The 19,485-nt window shown below is 39.0% G+C and overlaps 1 protein-coding gene across 1 annotated transcript in view; it reads right to left on the bottom strand.

The window, feature by feature from the left end:
- Positions 1-19,485, bottom strand: part of LOC309556825 (lipoxygenase homology domain-containing protein 1-like) — a gene marked incomplete at its 5' end in the record, with an annotated part of 436,205 nt that overhangs the window by 27,405 nt on the left and 389,315 nt on the right. The window contains 4 exons of the mRNA XM_082259345.1: positions 5,173-5,395; positions 7,300-7,469; positions 8,276-8,335; positions 13,994-14,192. Coding sequence (XP_082115471.1) covers positions 5,173-5,395; positions 7,300-7,469; positions 8,276-8,335; positions 13,994-14,192 — 652 coding nt within the window. The remainder of the gene's footprint in view (positions 1-5,172; positions 5,396-7,299; positions 7,470-8,275; positions 8,336-13,993; positions 14,193-19,485) is intronic.

Raw genomic sequence — 19,485 nt, 5'->3', positions numbered from 1 at the left:
CAATCCTTGGTGTCAGTGAGAGGAATAGAGCCCCATCATCGGGGTCAGTGGGAAGAATAGTGCACCCACATTGATGTCAGTGGAAAAATAGTGTGCCATCATTGGCACTGGTGGGAGGAATTGTGCCCCATCACTTGCATCAGTTTTAGGAATAATGCTCCATCACTGTCATCAGTGGAAGGGATAGCGCCCCGTCATTGGCGTTAGTGGGAGTTATAGTTCCCTATCATTGATGTCAGTGGAAAGAATAGTACCCCATCACTTGCGACAGTGGTAGTAATAGGACCCCATCACTCTCATCAGTGGGAGGAATAGTGCCACATCATTGGCATCAGTGGGAAGAAAAGTGCCTCATCATTGGCATCAGTGGAAGGAATAGTGTCCCAATAATATTGTCAGTGGGAGGAATAGTGCCCCATCATTAGCGTCAGTATGAAGAACAGTGCCCCATCATTGGAGTCAGTGGGAGGAATAGTGCCCCATCACTGGTGTCAGTGAGAGTAATAGGGCACCATTATTGGTATTAATGGGAGCAATAGTGCCCCCTCATTGATATCAGTAGGAGGAATAGTCCCCAAGGGCCAGATAAAGGCAAGCGATGGCTGCATCCTGGTCAATGCATATCGGCCGATATGGGCCGATATTTTTGTACATTTAAATTTTATTTTTATTTTTTTATTACTTTACATGCACTCTTGTAGAGGGATCTGGCAGTCTAAAATACCCCAAACCCCTCCTCTGCACTTAAAGCATTCAAAACGCCAAGTTTGGCTGTTTTGAATGCTGTCATTTTTTTAAAATCTGGCACTTCCGGGTTTTTGCATGTAGACCCGATCAGAGCCAAATGCGGCTTTGATCAGGTCTTCGGCGGGCGTGCAGGCTGGTTGCCCGGTGGGACGGGAGACCTGGGTGAGCCATGGAAGGCGCCGGGAGGGGGGGGGGGACATCTCTTCCTGCTCCTTGTAATGACGTCGGCTATGGACTGGCCTCTAGCTGCAGGCATCCCTCCGGTACAACACTTTCCCGAAATATCGGCAATATTGGTCACTTGGGTGGCTGATTCCGATATATGGGGGAAAGTGCATATCGGCCCCCAATATATCAACTTTGCCGATAGTCGGTCGATCTCTACCCCAAAGCGTGGGGTCTTCCATAGAAGTTGTGTGCTATTGGGCTCCTGACTAGCTGCCCACACACCAGAATTAACAGTGGAGAACTATACACCTGGCTGCACGTCACATGAGCTGCAGAAGGCAGGAAACAGGGAAATGTATATCCCCAGGAACCCGGGAGATTGTAGGAAAAGGATTTAAAGGTGTATGCACATATATCTGAACATGATAAGTAAAGGGACACTCTGCTACATCAGTACTTTTTCTGAATGACTCAGGAAAGTGATACTCTCTCCCCTCCCTTTTGTTGCAGATATGAAAACAAATCATTTAGATGAATTGATAATTTTGCATGAATGTAGAAGGATACTGCATGCACTGCAAACACAAAATTGGAAAAGTTTATTTGTAAAGTAAATAATGGTTATAAATGCAGGCATTATAGAACTGGAACAGACCTAAGCTGGAAGGCGCAATATAGGTGAATGACGTTTTCTTTAGACAAAGATTTGGGAGTTATTAAAAACTCTACATGAAATCTTCCTCTAGCTGATCAGCACATTGTTGTGTTAATACTTTCCCTGCTTAATGATGCTGGCGCACATATTCATTGATTAGGCTCAGCACATTCCACCACCAGCCAATCCTTCCTTATAAAACCCTTAAACCCTTCACTGTTCACACTCACATCTTTTTATACTGTGCTTCTGGCAGCAGTATTCATTTAATAACAACACGTTAAAATCTTACATTGGGCCAGGGGAATTCTGGCTAAGTCAATGATCCCTGATCAGAGCTGTATTAGCGTGCATTTGGTCTTTAGGAAAAAATAAGAAAATTCTTACTCATAAACTGGAATTAAGGAATGATTGTCAGCTACACGTTGTATTCCAAAGGCATTGACACTGTTCAGTCAGTGCTTGTATATTAGTGATGTATGGAGAAGCTCCCTGACAGGTGTGAGTGTATCTTCCTAAGACAAACACTCTTGAGGCTCTGACTTTCACGGATATCAAATCAATAGTGTTCATCAAAGCTCACAGCTGCCACTCAAAGGAAAGAGTTGATCTCCTGGTTTATGAAACTTTCATAGGCTGAGCAGTGACAGTTTTCCATTAAAAGTTTCTACCGCACACATTGATTTGTATCATGTGCCTAGCTTTTCTTTGCTTATCGTTTTGATGTAATATCCTCTCAGACGCAAGTCAAGAGATCCTCTAATAGATGTCCTTTATTAATCAATTTGCTTTTTCTCTTTACTTTCTCTTATCAAACATTGAAACTTTTGTTGTTCACATTGCACTTATGAGAAACAAAAACGTAAAAAAAACAGGTTTGTCCTACTAAACTATTCCGAGGGCCTGTCTCTTATGGGTGATTTTCCATTTATTTTACATTACAGAGAATTGGAGAGAACAAGTGACTTTCAGCTTGCCACAGCAGGAGGGGTGAAATTTCATAGCAGGAGATGGCAGAACTAGGAATACCAACTGAGAGACCATAAAGCTGGAGTTCAGAGACAAGCGATATGCTGGTGGCTAATTCAAATGGAGTCCATAAAAGAACTATAAATGTCAGATCTCAGAGGATAAACGTTTTAAATATTACAATGGTAAAATTCTTAGAATGACAGCTGTCATAGATAAGAACCCTACTTTTTGCTTAAATTTTTTTCTATTTATTGTAGGCTTTTTTTTTTTTTTTTCATTTTTAGGGATGGTAGAATTTTTTTGACCAGGAATATACTTTTCCTTGATTCATTGTGCTCATTATCACTCTTTTTTTTAGTTATTTCATTACACAGGACAAGTAGGTTGCTGACAGTGGCCACAAATTGGTAAACCTCACCAGCATCAGTCTATTGTGGTTTCTTCATCCCTAATCATGAAGTAGTGCTGGCATACAAGAAATTCCATTTCATTAGTATGAAAATATGTAATCAATGATTATTCAGTGTTATGGGCTAGGTGCATGTGTATAGGCACTGGTTTGGTGCGTAGTTTCCCCCGAAGGAGCAAAAAGTCAGCAGTTTGGACGAATGCCCAAACAGCCAATGATTGATCTAAACTTGTGTGTGTACTGAACCTGGAGCTCATCCCTAACCCCGAAGTTCCCTGCTATTTTGCAGAAGGAATTCCAGACAAGAGGTACATTTTTTTTAGGGTACAGCTTAGGCACAATTTGCATTTCTGGATGTTCCCTATAATTTTACAAATATTCACTTTTTGAGTTCAGTTCCATTTTAGTTTGTGTCTTTTATAGTTACCTGGAGTTTACTCTTTTTTTTTTTTTTTTTTTAGAAAAAGACAAAGAAAGGAAAAACATATATAATGACAAAATAGGATAGGATGAAACATCCAAAAATGGAGTAAAGTTGTACATGTATCATAATCATAATACAGGTCATTAAGCAGTGTTCCAAAAACATCCATCAACGTGACCAACAGGGAATTAGGTATAATAAAGACATCAACCTTATGGCATGAATAGTATAGATTCTAGAGTCTGTGAAATAACGTGTCAGAGAGCCATCTGACCTCTGGATTTTAATTTTTAAAGTTATCCATGCCAATCAGGATTATTGTTTTCCCTAAGAGAATAGCAGCAGCCAACCAGACAGCTTGAGGAGTCATCCAAAAGCAAAGGTATAAGGGAAAAACAGATATTATTAATATAGTGGCAAATGTCACATCCTTTTGCCTTTTAGATATTCACTGAGCTGTACTTGGATATGCAGTTCACCAGTTTAAGTGTCTTCAGCAGCTAGACACTTAGTCCCGGTTCACACTACCGAGACTTGTCAGGCAACTGGTCAGCCTGACAAGTCGCGGTCCATTCTGTGCTACGGGAACCGTTGTAATAGGAGCGACTCAAGTCGCTCCGACTTACTAAATAGTTCCTGTAATACTTTGGGGCGACATCGGAGCGACTTGCATTGACTTCCATTATGTGAAGTCCGTGCAAGCCACGCCGAAGTCGCGGTGCACGCGACTTCACAGGTCGCCCCCGAAGTTGGATCGCCATAGTGTGAACCGACACTAAAGTGACTGTCCTCATTAGCTAGATTAACTTTTGCGTACAAGTGACAGGCTCCCTTACCTCTAATAATGAGTGGATCTGTCCTTCTGACACAAAGGTTTGTTTACTAAAGGCAAATTGTCACTCATCTTGCAAGGGATGCTGAACTTTGCAAGGGAATTTTCCCCAATAGCGAAAATTCACTTTGTAAAGAATACCCAATCATGTGCAAGGAAAATGAAAAAAATAAAAAAACACACATTTTTGCTTGCAGATGATTGGATGATGTAAGTTCAGCAGAGCTTCACTCCATTCACTAAGCTCTGGGACGATTTCCTTGTAACTCCACTGTGTGGTTTAACACAAGAATAGACACATCTGTGCAAATCTATACATAATGCCTCCCTTCTGCCTCTCCCCGGTGACATATCCTCTTTTCTTTCAAGATCTTTAAAAAAAAAAAAGCTGAGATTTTTTTTTTCCGATCTTCCCTTAGCCGTTCTGATTCTTACTTCTAATGACTCCCTTCTGATTCTTACTAATAATGGACCCCCTCCTTTGCCTTCTCACTTCTGATACTTGCTCTCTTCTTTCCTATACACCAACCCTCAGTTCTGACACACACTCCCTGCTCACCCTGCCATTACGAATGAAGGACTTTTCAGCAGACGTATTTTTTTCTACATGTAGAAAAATGTACTTGAACAATGCAGAATGCTTCTGACACCATTAAATGGTAAAGTTAGTGCAAGAGGCTGTAATTTGTTCATCACTTGCATATATTTCACCATCCATTGATGCCTTTAGTGTATGTCCATCATTAGTAACCAGATAGCTAAACAGATATCCAGACAAACACATATTAAAGCTGAACTAAATATATCATGAGCTTTACTTCCTGAACATCTTCATTTGCAATTGGTACTCCAGACTCGTAAAGCACATCTTACAGGAACTCTATCTCCCCCCATCATTATTTGTAACTCTTCATTTTAGACAGAGTCTAGAATTAAATAGATATTAGCTTATTCTAAAAACATACCAGAAAGGGAAGCTTTTAGAGGCCATTCTACTGGGACTTCAATCCATCTGTCTCCGCTTAATGAAAGAGGAAGTGTTTTATTTATTGACTGGTTAAACGTATCCAAGGTTCTTGTATTCTGCATTTTTAAGTGGTACAGGGATAACCGCCCCAGGTCCTCTTGCCAGTTCTCAAGGCCCAGTCTCACTTTAAACAATTCTCCTAAATCATATGTGAGGTTTACCTAGAAAAAGATTTACATGTAGCATATGATATAGTATTGATCCAAGGACAACACTGGATTGATATTTTCTACAACTTGCTCACAAAAAAATAGTTTAATTGAGGGAAATAATCAAGAGAAGGGAATATTCTCAGGTATAATAGATAACATGTGAAGCCAATACAATTTTCAGTACATTTTGAAAATGAGAGTAGCCAGTAAATAAAGGTATCTTGTAAGGAGATAGCAAAGGCCATTAAGATCTCTAAGGACATGCAGTAGATGTTATGAACTCATTCTAATGAAATTCCAACCAAAGTTCTTTTTTAGTTTTGGATAGAATCAGAAAAGTTTATATACAATGTTAGAGAATTTGTATTATCTGCGAATAAAGCTGGCCAAACACTAGTAGATTTCTTTTGTTCTGCCTGCAGACTGGACAAAATAATCTAGCAGGTTCCTCCATCCAAAGAACAGTGTGCATGGATGAATCTCTCCTGCAGCCTATTGTATTCTGACAGCCACTAGCACCCAGTTTGATTAGCAGATTGGCTTCAGGCACTGTTCAACCAATAATTTTTGGCCCAGGTATTATTAGACCAGCAGGGCCAACCATTGTGAAAATTTCAGCTGATTCAGAGTAATAGGCCAATGTATGGCCAGCTCTACTGAAGAGAATGTTCTCACTTTCTGGCCTGGTGACTAATGTAAACAGGACAGAGGAGACTTTGTCTCATGTCCTGTTGTGTATCTCAGATTGAAAGTAAGGAAAAATCTCATCAGGGACATGGACTACAATACAACCCAACCTGAATGTCCTCTAAGGTGAGTGTTGTGCTTTATAGTAAAAATTCCTTCTCTACTTTGAAGCACCTGACTTTTACATCATATGAACAATGACAGCCAATAAAAAGGCTAAAGACTCAAAAAAAAAAAAAAATTGCATGAATCACTTTGAATAATCCACCTTTTTGGCAAATGTAACTAAACAAAAAGAGAAAGACAATCGATTTAAATCAGAACTTTAGTTCTCTCTCTGACCTCTGTGAACCACTCTTGATATCCAAATGAAAAACACTATACTTACCTTTAATCTGGCGTCCCATGATTTCAGTGGTCATCCCAGTTCTTGTTTCTTGGTGCCAGTGGTGGGCAGTCCTTCCTCTTGAGCTAAGTGGTGATCATGTGTTGACGCATGAGCTCTTCCCAGTAAAGGAATACTGTGAGCCCAGGCCGTATGAGCCCTGTGATGTTGTGTCTCCAATAGTGAGGTTTGTGACAGTCTAGGCTCACAGGATGTTGGTTAGATGATGCTGGTGACATCTTGCAGACGAAAAATAATGTGGGGGACAGCTCAAGGCCGAAGGTAACTACTGTGGTAAAAGCTGCTTTTTATTTTTATAGATGTAGGAGCATTTAGAACAAATATAAAGTCCTGCAGCTCTGTATAAAAAACAATCAGCTTCAATGTTTTTTTTTGTCAAAGCTTAATTGAACAAACTGAAGTTAGAAGCTTATTGGCTACCATGCACAGCTGCACTAGAATTTGCACTCTCCAGTTCTAGTAAACAAACCTCTAAAGGACCAAGGGCACGATTCTGGGTAATTTTAAAGTGATTTCACAGATGAATAGGAAGCAGGTATTGAACCCAGGTGTAAAACAACAGATTGATCCTGCAGACAGCTGTGGACAGTGACATGGGTTTGTTTTGGAAACAGCAAACAGTGACAGGCTGCCTAATTTGCCTACTATTGGACATTCACAATTGTATACCCTATTACAAATCTGTATTTAAAATATTATCATAAAATTTACAATGATGTACACATATTGAAGCACTTCTCAAAATAAATAATTATTGAAAATGCATTTTAGTTTGAAAATATAAATTATTATTATTATTATATAAGTTATTCAATTATACCTTATAAGTTAGTGTGTCCTTATTTTCAGGTGACTCTTCTCTTTCAAGAATGATTGGATTAGACCGGCCTTTGTCACCATAAAACAAGATAACCAACTGTAAATTATAGTCCAGGGTTTCTCTTTGACTGTCTTCATGGAGTAGAGACAAATACATTTTCCATTCACCATCTGCGTTAGAAATTCATGTACAAATAATTAAATAACACGTATTAAAAGTTTAATAGTGTTTGCTTGATGTACAATCAGAGATGTATATACCAGTAATATGGATAAGTTATTAGCTCATTAAAACACAAACCCAGCCAAAAATGCAACCAGTCCAGTAAAGAGAAAAAGGTACAGTATCAGTAAACACTCTAGATTTGCTAAATTCAGAAAAAAACATTACATTTTCATTAAAGCAAATCTGTGGGCCTAACACACATTACAAAGGAAAGGGAAACTTTTTTTACATAGCAAGCAAGTCCTTGACTGCGCTTTGATTTGCATTTCATGCAGATTGCCTGGACTTCCCAGAAGATTTGGTCACTATTTAGCGAAAACTGTGACAATCTTGCATGGTCACTGCTTCAGGTCTGCTCCTACCACGCTCTGCTATTGGTTAATGAGGTAATCTAGCACAGTGATAAGCCAATAGCAAAGCAGAAGAGGTCAGAGGGGTGGGGCTAAACCAGCAAACTTCAAGGATTGATCACTGTTTCTAGATTCTCCAGGCTACGGGAGATGTGCATACCTGCTCTTTAAAGTAAATGTCAGTTTACAGTGTATTTAGGGCCCCCCCCAAAAAAACTAGGGACATTCTGATTTCAGAACAACCTATAACCTGCAATGATGCTTAGTGATTTAGAGTGTCTGTAATGCCCAGTGCTGCAAATTGATTTATTGAATAGGCCACACCAAGTGCTGTAAACGGAGATACATCGAAGAGCTCCAAAGGGAACAGCACACAGTACTAGTTTTTGAGAATCTCTCACCTGTTGTCATAGACACATTTTCATTCAGAAGAATGCTGGAGATGTGACCTTCCTTCTTTTCTGTAGTGGGTAAAGAAACCATGTTTACTGGATAAATAATAAATGTTTACATGATTACACACATAATTACCAGACTGTAGTGAAATCCTGCCACCTCAGCTGACATATTATTCAGTATTTTTATTACAGTTCATTTTCTATAGAAAGCAGCCACAACCTGGGTATAAAAACATGTTTCCTGATAGCTAGGTGCAGAGGAAGACCTTAGCTCTCTGTGTGGAAGCAGTGATCTCTCTCTGCAGAGGTCTGACACACCATCTATGAGTCATAACCAGAGGTTTTCAAAAAGCCTGGAGCATGAGCTTTGCTGATTGCAGAGCTTTTGGTATGGCTCAGCAGGGGGTGTCTTTTACCATGCACACCATGTGTTGTATTTCGAAAACACCTGGAATGTATTTAACTGATATCAACTTAAAGTCCAGTTGGGCATACAAAGGAAGGGTAAGGAGGCGCACACACGTGATGCAGTACCCTTGGACACCTTAAAACTTTTATTAAAAAGCCAAAAACATATTTCTATGCTTAGTAGGGTAAGATAGGTCTTAAAAGTCTTTAATAAGATCCAAGATCTTTGACCATCTAAGACTAACATATTGATTCCATACCGCATCCAGGCTATGTGACAGGTGGTTGACTGCATTTGCCTAGTGAGTTCAACACAGTTGCTGTTTCTCCCCCTAGTTTTTCCTTCCCCCTGGGTCGTTTTGGGTTTTTTCCCCCTTTTTTTTTTGTTGCAACAGAGTAATTAGAATTACATTTATATTTTATTTTATTTCAATTAAATCATGATGTCCCCTCAGTATTTAGGGTGGCCATATAGTTGGATATTTATTTATATTTATATTATTTATATATTTTATGGCATATCACGTATACATGATGACACTCATATATTTATATGTGCTTTGGTGGTTGATTCACAGTTCTGCATGTATTTATACACAGAGGCAGGAGTCGGCTCCCACGGCACCTCCAGTATAAATCCAACCTGGCTGAGAGATGTATAGTAACTAAGTAGAACTACTTCACTACTGTACTTAAGTACCGAAAGGCGGTATCTGTACTTTCCTAGAGTAGAATTCTTTTCTCCTACTTCCACTTTTACTTCACTACATTTTTTCGATGATTTCAATACTTCTACTCCGATATTTGTTTTTTGTGCTGCATAGTTACTTGTTACAATTATAAAAATTACCACTGCCAGAACAGTAGATGGCAGGTTTCATGAAGCTCAAAAAAATGTGTATAATGTCATGTGTACTTTTGACTTCTTTTGGCTTCTTTCTTTAATAACTTTAACAACTTTACCTTTAATAAACTTTTGACTTCTTTCTTTAATAACTACATAACACAGTACTTGTACTTTTACTTTCATTACTTGAGTAGCAAATTTTTTTTAAAAACTACTGGTACTTTTACTTTCAGTACTTGAGTAGCAAATTTTTTAAAAAAACTACTTGCAATACTTAAGTACAAAAAATGTTGAATACTTTAGTACTTCTACTCAAGTCACTTTTTCATCGAGAACTTCCACTTCTACTCAAGTCACTTTTTGATCGAGCACTTTTACTTTTACTCAAGTAGGGGTTTTGAGTACTTTATACAACTCTGCTCTGAGGAAGGGAGCGTGTCTCTGATAGGAACAACAACATCCACATTTTGTGGACTCATTCCATGCAATATATGTTCTTCTTGTCTGTGAGTATGTTTTTGGCTTTTTAATAAAAGTTTTAAGGTGTCTAAGGGTAATGCACCAGGTGTTTGCACCTCTTTTTCTTTCTTTTGTATGCACTTCTGATTGGAGTTCCCCACCAAAGCAGAGCAGCATGCCTGTGATTCCCATTGGAGTGAGCGCTTGGGTGTTAAGCTGTTTAAAGTCCAGTTGGGCTTTAGAGGAAGCCTGTAGGGGAAGAAGCATGGAGGCCATTGTTGCTACTTGCCTGGTTATTTTATTTACCCTCTGGCTTCCATACTTTGAGTCACTGGCCCAGAACAAGAATGTAGACTAATAGTTTTGACTTCCTTCTGACTTTCTGATCTGTTTGCCTGTTCTGGATCAGTGACCCAGAATTGAACTGAAAGACAATCAGGTCCCTAGCATTTTCTAAAAGAAATGGTAGTTTCAGGGCCAGAATTGAATTACTATAATCTATATGGATAGAAACATGGTCTCTGGTGGACAAGGCACAGCCAACTGCCAGTTTCACCTAACAGAATATTTATTTTAGTGGTCTTAACCTGATTTAGAATAATGCGACAATGAGTAAATAAGCTTATATGTGAAATTGTATTTCTTGTGATGATGGATAAAAATGTGTGGCTGGTAACTATATAGGAAAAGCTGTCTATAGACCATGGCAAGTGTGTCTAATGATAAATCTAGTCTTTGGATAGCCCTTATACATATCTTTGCCATAAATATATAACACATTGACAAAGTTGCTGTAGAAACGCTGAATATATTGTGTTAAAATGTCCTATTTAATAAATACTGTGGCTGCAAATGAAGGCTGTGCCAGCACACATTTAGAGAAAATCAATGATATCCTGCTACTGATAACTGCACTTGCTACATTTGTCAAAAACCTTCAGCATACAAAGGTATTCATATATAGACATTTATATCAATAAACCTGTTCAGTGCAGCCAGATTTTACTGGTTTTAGTGGGCATGGGCCTGTTATTCTGGAAAAGCACTCAGCTGAAGCAAAGTCTTCTAAAATGGGTAAGCACATTTAAATTAAAGAGAATGATCCACAAAGGACATTTATTAACCATTAAAAAATACAATCAACAAAGTTTTTCACTTGTTTTTTGTAATTTGCCATTTCATCTTAAAGCTGAACTCCAAGCACAAAAAACTTGTAAATATCAGAAGTATAACAAACAAAAACTCATCAAAGGGTGCAGCAGAGGTGCCTGCTGTATGATTTTACTAAAGGGGAATGGAGTTGTCATGGTTTAAGTGATGAACAAAAACATTTATTTAACACAACCCAATCTTTTTACAGGCTTTTGTTTGTTATAATTTTGAAAATACCAACTCTATTGCCCTCTATGGGGACTGAAGTAGGAATGGGTTGCCTGAGGTATCAGGAGCGACCATTTTCTGCATGCAGACAGGAATATTCTCCACATGCCTACTCGGAAGGTTGTGTTTACCACCATGCTAGGTTATTTGCAACCTAACCAAGCCTGTGCAGAGGGCAGAGCTATTGGAGGGACCTAGCTAGCCTTATCCACTACAGAAAACTATAAGAGGGGACATATACAAGACCTGTCACACTGCACAGGAAAAGGGAGCAGCATTTCAGGTCTTTATTAGAGGAAGCTCCTGCACAGAGGCAATGCTTCGTGCTGCATTATTGCACAGATCTGGAGGAAATACTCAAAGCACATCAAGATTCAAGTAAGAGTACATATGACTGTTAAGTAGACAATATTTTATTATCCTGGAGTTCAGTGTCAAACTGTGCAAAAATAGTCATATCATATTTAGGTTATGTATATACAGGCCATACTATCAAATTCTGGCCTTTGCATTTAAATGGAGTGCCACTCAAAAGCATGCATTCAAGCATAAAAAGCTGCTGACCTTCCTTGTTTGTAGTCCAAAGGTATCTCAATTAGGACATGCTGCGCCCAGGGAATCACAAAGTGGGTTAAATCCTGCCTTAGAATTGTCATCTACACTGTACTATTAAGATAGTTAATCTTAATAGATTAGGGAATCTGATGACCTGTTTTTGACAAGCGTTTTAAACAACGTCTGTATGCACAAGCCACTGTTTTAAGCTGATAAATTCTTTGATACCTGTTAAAAGATTTTCAAACTTATTTCAAATGACTTCATGGCTTATGAAATTACTGGCATACAAAAAAATGTAAGTTCCACGAACAGAAAGGAAAAGAAATTGACTGCTCTGCTGAAAACACCATGTCACGGCATAGGTGCAGACCCTTGGTGGTCTGCTGTCTGTTATACACATATCACTTGAGAGGAAGAAAGGAGCTGCTCTCAATTTTTAAAGCCATAGTAAAGTTTTTATTATACCATTTGGTGCACTGACATATTCAACTGCATCTTCAACCACTAAGGTTTTTTTTACCCAAAGTAAACCTTTATCGTAGTCTACAATGAGGCTCTTTAATGAGTGAAACGTGTTAGTGCCAGGAGGTGCAGGTGGATTTGTCTGTGCACCTAATGAATTAATTAAAAAAAATGGCTTTTAAAAATGGATAGCAGCTCCCTTACCTCCCATTGAATGATATTTGTATTACATAGACAGCAGGTCATCAGAGAGCCTTCGCCCATTTGGCAGCAGGTCACTATACAGTTATTTTACTAAGGCTTTTATATGAAAAATGGCTCACTTGCTTTCTCTCAATTAATTCATCTTTCAGTTCTTTGGAAAATGGAACAAATCATTTATTTGATTGTATATATCATTTTTAAAGGCAACTGTTCTAATTTTTTTTTAGATTTTCTGGCTTCAGGTTTATATAGTAGCACAGCTCTGAGACAATGGGGTTGGTTGGAGGAGCCACAGCACAGAGACCAGCAGGAAACCCCAGGAATCTGACACTTCTGGAAGTGTCACATTCTGGAGATCTTATTTAGTTATTTAGTTTTTAGAACAGCAGGAACTAGCAGTGCAGGGTGAAAGATAGGTGAGTTTTAAGTGTCTTCATTGATGGGAGTGTATTTTTATTTTAGCACCAAAACTACTTAAGCCCTAGTTCACCCTGCCATGACTTAACATGCAACTTGAGAGTTCAAAGTCACATGACAAGTCACGCCCCATTAATGGCAATAGAATTGTTCTAATTGGTGCGACTCAAGTCGCTCCGACTTAGAAAAAGGTTACTGCCCTACTTTGGGGTGACTTAAACACGACTTGCATTGACTTCTGTTAAAGAAGTCATAGGCAAGCCATAATAAAGTCACGCAGGCCTGACTTCGAAGCCGCGCTAGTGTGAACCATGCCTAAAGGGAAACACGCTGAAATAAATACTGGAACTGCTACTGCTTAACTTCTACTTTAATGAAGCCAGTTGCCTGACTCTCATGAATCACAGACACAGAGCAGATGGGAAGACACTGAAGTAAAAACAACATATCTGCAACGTATCAGTGATTTAGAAAATCAATAGATCCACAAGACAGCCAGACAACTAGTATTTTTAAAAGGTGAGTTCAGCAATGGTACCCTAAACATTTTGTCTCCATACATTTCCTTTAATGCAAATAAATGCATATGTACCATGTCCTTTATTACAGAATGCCTAGGTGACCTCTTTCCCCTTCTTTTGTCTGTGTTTTCTAATTTAGATTTCTGACACATTGATAATAGACTCTCAGAATTAATGTTGTCATTAGATGTAAAGTATTTGTATTGTTACTAGAAAAATGTTTCTTTCAAGGTGAACTTTGTGACTGCAACGCACACATATGAACTGATCAATACCATGAACCTAGTGACTGGAGGCAGAACATTGCACAGAATACAATTAAAACGAGAGTGGCAGAATGAGTTCCCTAGAACCCTCTGTACTATGCTCTAACATACATAGCAAAAAAAAAATGCAACACAGAGATTTATGAAATATCCTTAGAAAACCTTGCTTTTTACTATATATTTTTCAAGCTGAACTGACCTGTCACTGGTAGAGTCATGGACATCATTTTAGTTTTCTCTTTTTTCCATGACTGGGCTATAAAGATGTATTTGTTCTTGATGAATGATCCTTCCTCAACCACGGCTTTCTCCAGCTGTAAATTAGTTTGCTTTTCTTTCTCTATGAGCAGCTCCTGTATTACACCAATGTCAACAGCTTCCAATTGAAACCCAACAGTCTGATAGATAAAAGCAGAGGAAAATTGTTTTCATGGATTGCATACTATAGTAGAACGCTCTGCAGTGCTCCATGTAATAACAGATCTACCGAGCGTAGCCACTCTGTCTTATAAGCTTTAGCAGTCAAAAGTTAAAGTGGAACTCAAATTAAAGCTAAGTACACATTCCATTGTTCTACCTAGCAAAACTATTTGTAATGAAGACCAGTTGTTCTTGTGATACGCATGTCTCTGCTGGTCATTAAAATAATTCTGCTGCTTCCTGGATTACCTTTACGGCTTTCTAGGTCAGCATCATGTTTATTGGGCAGAAGTGATGATGTCGCATTACCAATGAACTGGCTTGAAATTTTGCGTTGCAGTAATGTGTGCATTTTCACAACACTCAGCAACACATCTGCTCTATGTGCAGTATGGTGGGATGCCATTCATTTTGAATGGCACCCTAAAACATTGCACAGCAGAGCGCAACGTACAACATACCGCAGCAAACAACACACATATAGAACAATGACCCAGGTAAAAGGGTCATGTGTATTTTTTAAACTATACAGTGGGGATCGAAAGTTTGGGAACCCCAGGTAAAAATTTGAATTAATGTGCATAAAGAAGACAAGGAAAGATGGAAAAATCTCCAAAAGGCATCAAATTACAGATTAGACATTCTTATAACATGTCAACAAAAGTTAGATTTTATTTCCATCATTGACACTTTCAAAATTACAGAAAACAAAAAAAATGGCATGCACTGCCCCCTTTGCAAGGCTGAGACCTGCCAGTGTCATGGATTTTTCTCAATCATCGTCTGGGAAGACCAGGTGATGTCAATCTCAAAGGTTTTAGATGCCCAGACTCATCTGACCTTGCCCCAACAATCAGCACCATGGGATCTTCTAAGCAGTTGCCTAGAAAACTGAAACTGAAAATAGTTGACGCTCACAAAGCTGGAGAAGGCTATAAGAAGATAGCAAAGCGTTTTCAGATGTCAATATCCTCTGTTCGGAATGTAATTAAGAAATGGAAGTCATCAGGAATGGTGGAAGTTAAAGCAAGATCTGAAAGATCAAGAAAAATATCAGACAGAACAGCTCGTGGGATTGTGAGAAAAACAATTCAAAACCCACGTTTGAATGCACGATCCCTCCAGGAAAGATCTGGCAGACAGTTGAGATGTGGTACACTATTCCACTATGAAGAGATACTTGTACAAATATGGTCTTCATGGAAGAGCCATCAGAAGAAAGCCTCTTCTACGTCCTCACCACAAAAATCAGCGTTTGAACTTTGCAAATGAACATATAGACAAGCCTGATGCATTTTGGAAACAAGTTCTGTGGACCGATGAGGTTAAAATTGAACTTTTTGGCTGGAATGAGCAAAGGTACGTTTGGAGAAGAAGGGGCACAGAATTTAATGAAAAGAACATCTGTCCAACTGTTAAGCATGGGGGTGGATCAATCATGCTTTGGGGTTGTTTTGCAGCCAGTGACACAGGGAACATCTCACGAGTAGAAGGAGAAATGGATTCAATAAAATTTCAGCAAATTTTGGATGGTAACTTGATGCCATCTGTGAAAAAGCTGAAGTTAAAGAGAGGATGGCTTCTACAAATGGATAATGATCCAAAACACATCTCAAAATCCATGGGGGATTACATCAAGATGCGTAAACTGAAGGTTTTGCCATGGCCTTCACAATCTCCTGACCTCAACATAATTGAAAAATCTATGGATAGACCTTAAAAGAGCAGTGCGTGACAGACAGCCCAGAAATCTCAAAGAACTGGAAGACTTTTGTAAGGAAGAATGGGTAAAGATACCTCAAACAAGAATTGAAAGACTCTTGGCTGGCTACAAAAAGCGTTTACAAGCTGTGATACTTGCCAAAGGGGGCAGTACAAGATATTAACTCTGCAGGGTGCCCAGACTTTTGCAGACGCCATTTTTTTTTGTTTTTTGTTGTTTTGAAAGTGTAAATGATGGAAATAAAATCTAACTTTTGTAGATTTGATGCCTTTTGGAGATCTTTCAATCTTTCCTTGGCTTCTTTATGCACATTAATACAAATTTTTACCTGGGGTGCCCAAACTTTCGATCCCCACTGTAGTAGCGTGTTGGCAGACAATTTATAATTAATGAGCAACAAATATGTATAACAAACAAATATTTAGTCTTGGGACAGTCCCTTAATCTTAAATTACGTAGGTATGGCCTACTATACAAGGGAGATAAATAGAAATGCTAAGGCTTATTACAAAAGGCAATGTTTAAGGAGCTACAGTAACTGAACTTACAATAGCAATATGTTTATTGTTCTAATCAATGAAAATTGTAGTTTAAAGGTTATTGAAAATGAATGCGCTTAGCACTGTCCCATTAAATAAGGCTATTGATCTACAGTATACACTGATCTAACAATAAAAAAAAATGACAGTTGCTTAGTGCTCACAGCTAAATATTAAGACTGAATGCTGTCTATTGACAAATAACACTTTCATACTTTTATAAATAGGAAAAAAAACCCGTCAAAGTCTTCATGAAATTTCATTAGTTGCTATTTGTACCACCTCACATTGCCTTGCCTAGTAAAACACATTTCTTTTACCTCATTTTGTAAAAATGTAAAACCACATGGTAAAAAATTAATGGCTGAACTAGAGCCAAAACATTTTATTTTGTTTCGGTCAGAGCAAGGAAGGATCGAAAATTACATCAAGCTTTCAGTGCCATCTTTGTCCCCTTTGGATAAATTCCCCTCACTTCCTGTATAATCCCCAATAGAAAAAAACAAGGATAAAAAAAATGTTTTAATTGTTTCTCACTCAAAGTGCAAAGCTAACAAAAAAGTTGTGACTGAAATTCCACTTAACAGACATAACTATGACAAATATATAGTGGACATTGATGAAAATCTAACTGAGATTGAGATTTTATTTTTCTAAGACATCAATCCTTGTTTGTATTTATTTTGTATGTAGGACCATTATTTTGCTCATATAGCACAAACACCTAGTTTTTTCCGGCACTACAGGTATAGAGGTGCAGTCAGGGGCGTATCTGCCGCAAGGCAAAAAAGGCATTTGCCTTGGGTGGCATCTTTTTAGGGGGGGGAGCGCTGCCCCCTGCAGATCCTCGAGAACGAGATGCACCACCAGTTGACCCGGATCTGGACCGACACAGAGCTCCTGAAACCCGCACTGAAGGACCTGCTGAAGCTGCCGCTGTGCGCCCACACTCTGCACCCAGCCAAGGAGCTGGTGCACCTGGCTGGCACCTTCTACCCAAGCGACGCAAGAGGGGCAGATAAGAGGACTACTGCCAGCACCTGGCTTCCCACGAACACTCTCAGCAGGCTCAGGGCATCTATTTAATTACTTCCTTTTTTGTTTTTATATTTTATTTGATTTCTTTTAAAAACGGTATTGGTATTGGTGTCACCCAAGGCAGAGGCGGCAGATGGAGGGGTTGCAATGAGTCACATGTCATTTTTTTTTTTTGGGGGGAGAGGGAGTTCTCCTTGAAGCTTAGAGGGTGGGCTGTAATGGGCACTTCAGACCTCCTCAACTTCATAGGGGAAGTCTGCCTGGTATGTGCTGGGGTTAACTTACCTTAGCCCCAACCTTGCATGGCATTTTTTTTTCACTGGCTCAATTAGCTACATAGCTCCCAGATACCCCACATAGCCTACCAGAAACACCACATAGCTCCCAGAAACCCTGCATAGCTCACCATAGACTCCACATAGCTCCCAGAGACCCCACACAGTCCACCAGAGACCCCATGTAGTTCCTAGAGACCCCCACCTAGCCATCAGTGACCCCACATAGCTCACAGAGACCCTGCGTACCCACCAGAGACCACACATAGCCACCGCATAGGTGGAGCTCTTAATAGGAAGAGGTGGAGTCTAAAGAGGAAGGGGTAGAGTTTAGAGATGAAGGGGAGGATCTTAAATAGGAAGTGGTGGGACAAATTTAGATGGGTGGGCGTCTGACTTTAGTCTTGCCTAGGGCAGCACAAAACCACAATACACCACTGGGTGCAGTGTATAGCCTACTGCTGCAGCCTGTCAAAATCAATGACTGGCTGAAATACGAGGTGGTTCTACACAACTATGCTGTTCTGAGTGGTATAGCCATTCTGGCTGTGTGCATTCAGAACCTATGCATATGCTTCCTAAATGCAAATAGCATTTGGAACAGCATCCAGACATGCACAGCCACTGTGTATTTCAGTAAGTCATTCTTCTGTGTTTACAAGTGACAATAGTGAGCAGCAAGCACAGAGCCAGTGTCAGAGGTGGTAGAATTGAAAAAAGCCCTTCTCAGAAGCACCTTGACACGTTTCGCACTAATGTACTTACTCACAACCAAGCACGTTAGTGTGATACATTAAGGTGCTTTTGAGATGCCTGCTGTATAATATTTTATAATAATGAACACATTAGATTTAGAAGATCATTTGGTATGAGACTATCCTAATTTTCTATCCTAATAGGTTAGGTTCTTATTGTTTGGTCAAGGTAGAAGATTTGCCATACATATGTGTTTGGTAGCTCAGGGTTGTAGTAATGGTTTTATGCATCTAAGTTTATAATATGCATGTTAACAATGCGGTAAGGCACAGTTTTATAGATTGTTAATATGATTAAAAAGCAGGAGATGATACACAACAGGCTGGTTTATATTTCAAGTGAGACAAATTGGCCAGCTTAGCAAACTCCAGGCAAATTAAGTATTATGATGGGAATTAGGCCCAAATTATTTACTGTAGAATGCAATTACCATCATCTCAAATTCTCTATCTCGGCTGATTAAAAGAAAGGAGTATTCTATATTCCTGGAACCTATGACTTAGGGTGTTGCAGCTGTTTGTGTCTAATTTTGCATGTTGCCACTTGCCAACATAATAATAACATTTGATAAAATACATTTTAGAATAAATGTTAGAATCTGAATAATTCTCTGAAACTGAGAAACATTAACCTTATTTTTAATCATAATAAGTAATTGCAGTAACTTTTTTCTGCTTGTATAAAATCTAGAGGTGTCATAATATAAAGCAACATTAAATTAACTGTCCCTTTTATAATAGGAATTCAGTCTTTTGGCACCCCTCTAGTGGCTGTGTCTAGACCTAAGAGGAGCATCTTGGGAGAATGATGTTATCAGTCTGCTCTATGATAAGGTCTAAGGACCTGAGAACACCATCAGGTTGCAGTAATTTGCTGTAAAACATGTGTGTTACTGAAGGATTCCCTTAAAGACAGTTCATACAATGTTCCGCCACCAGAC

The sequence above is a fragment of the Pelophylax lessonae genome (genome assembly GCF_965119305.1).
Source record: "Pelophylax lessonae genome assembly, chromosome: 5".
Classification (NCBI taxonomy): Eukaryota; Metazoa; Chordata; class Amphibia; order Anura; family Ranidae; genus Pelophylax; species Pelophylax lessonae.
The sequence above is the reverse complement of the archived record's forward strand: the minus strand, read 5'-3'. Positions and strand labels throughout refer to the sequence as shown.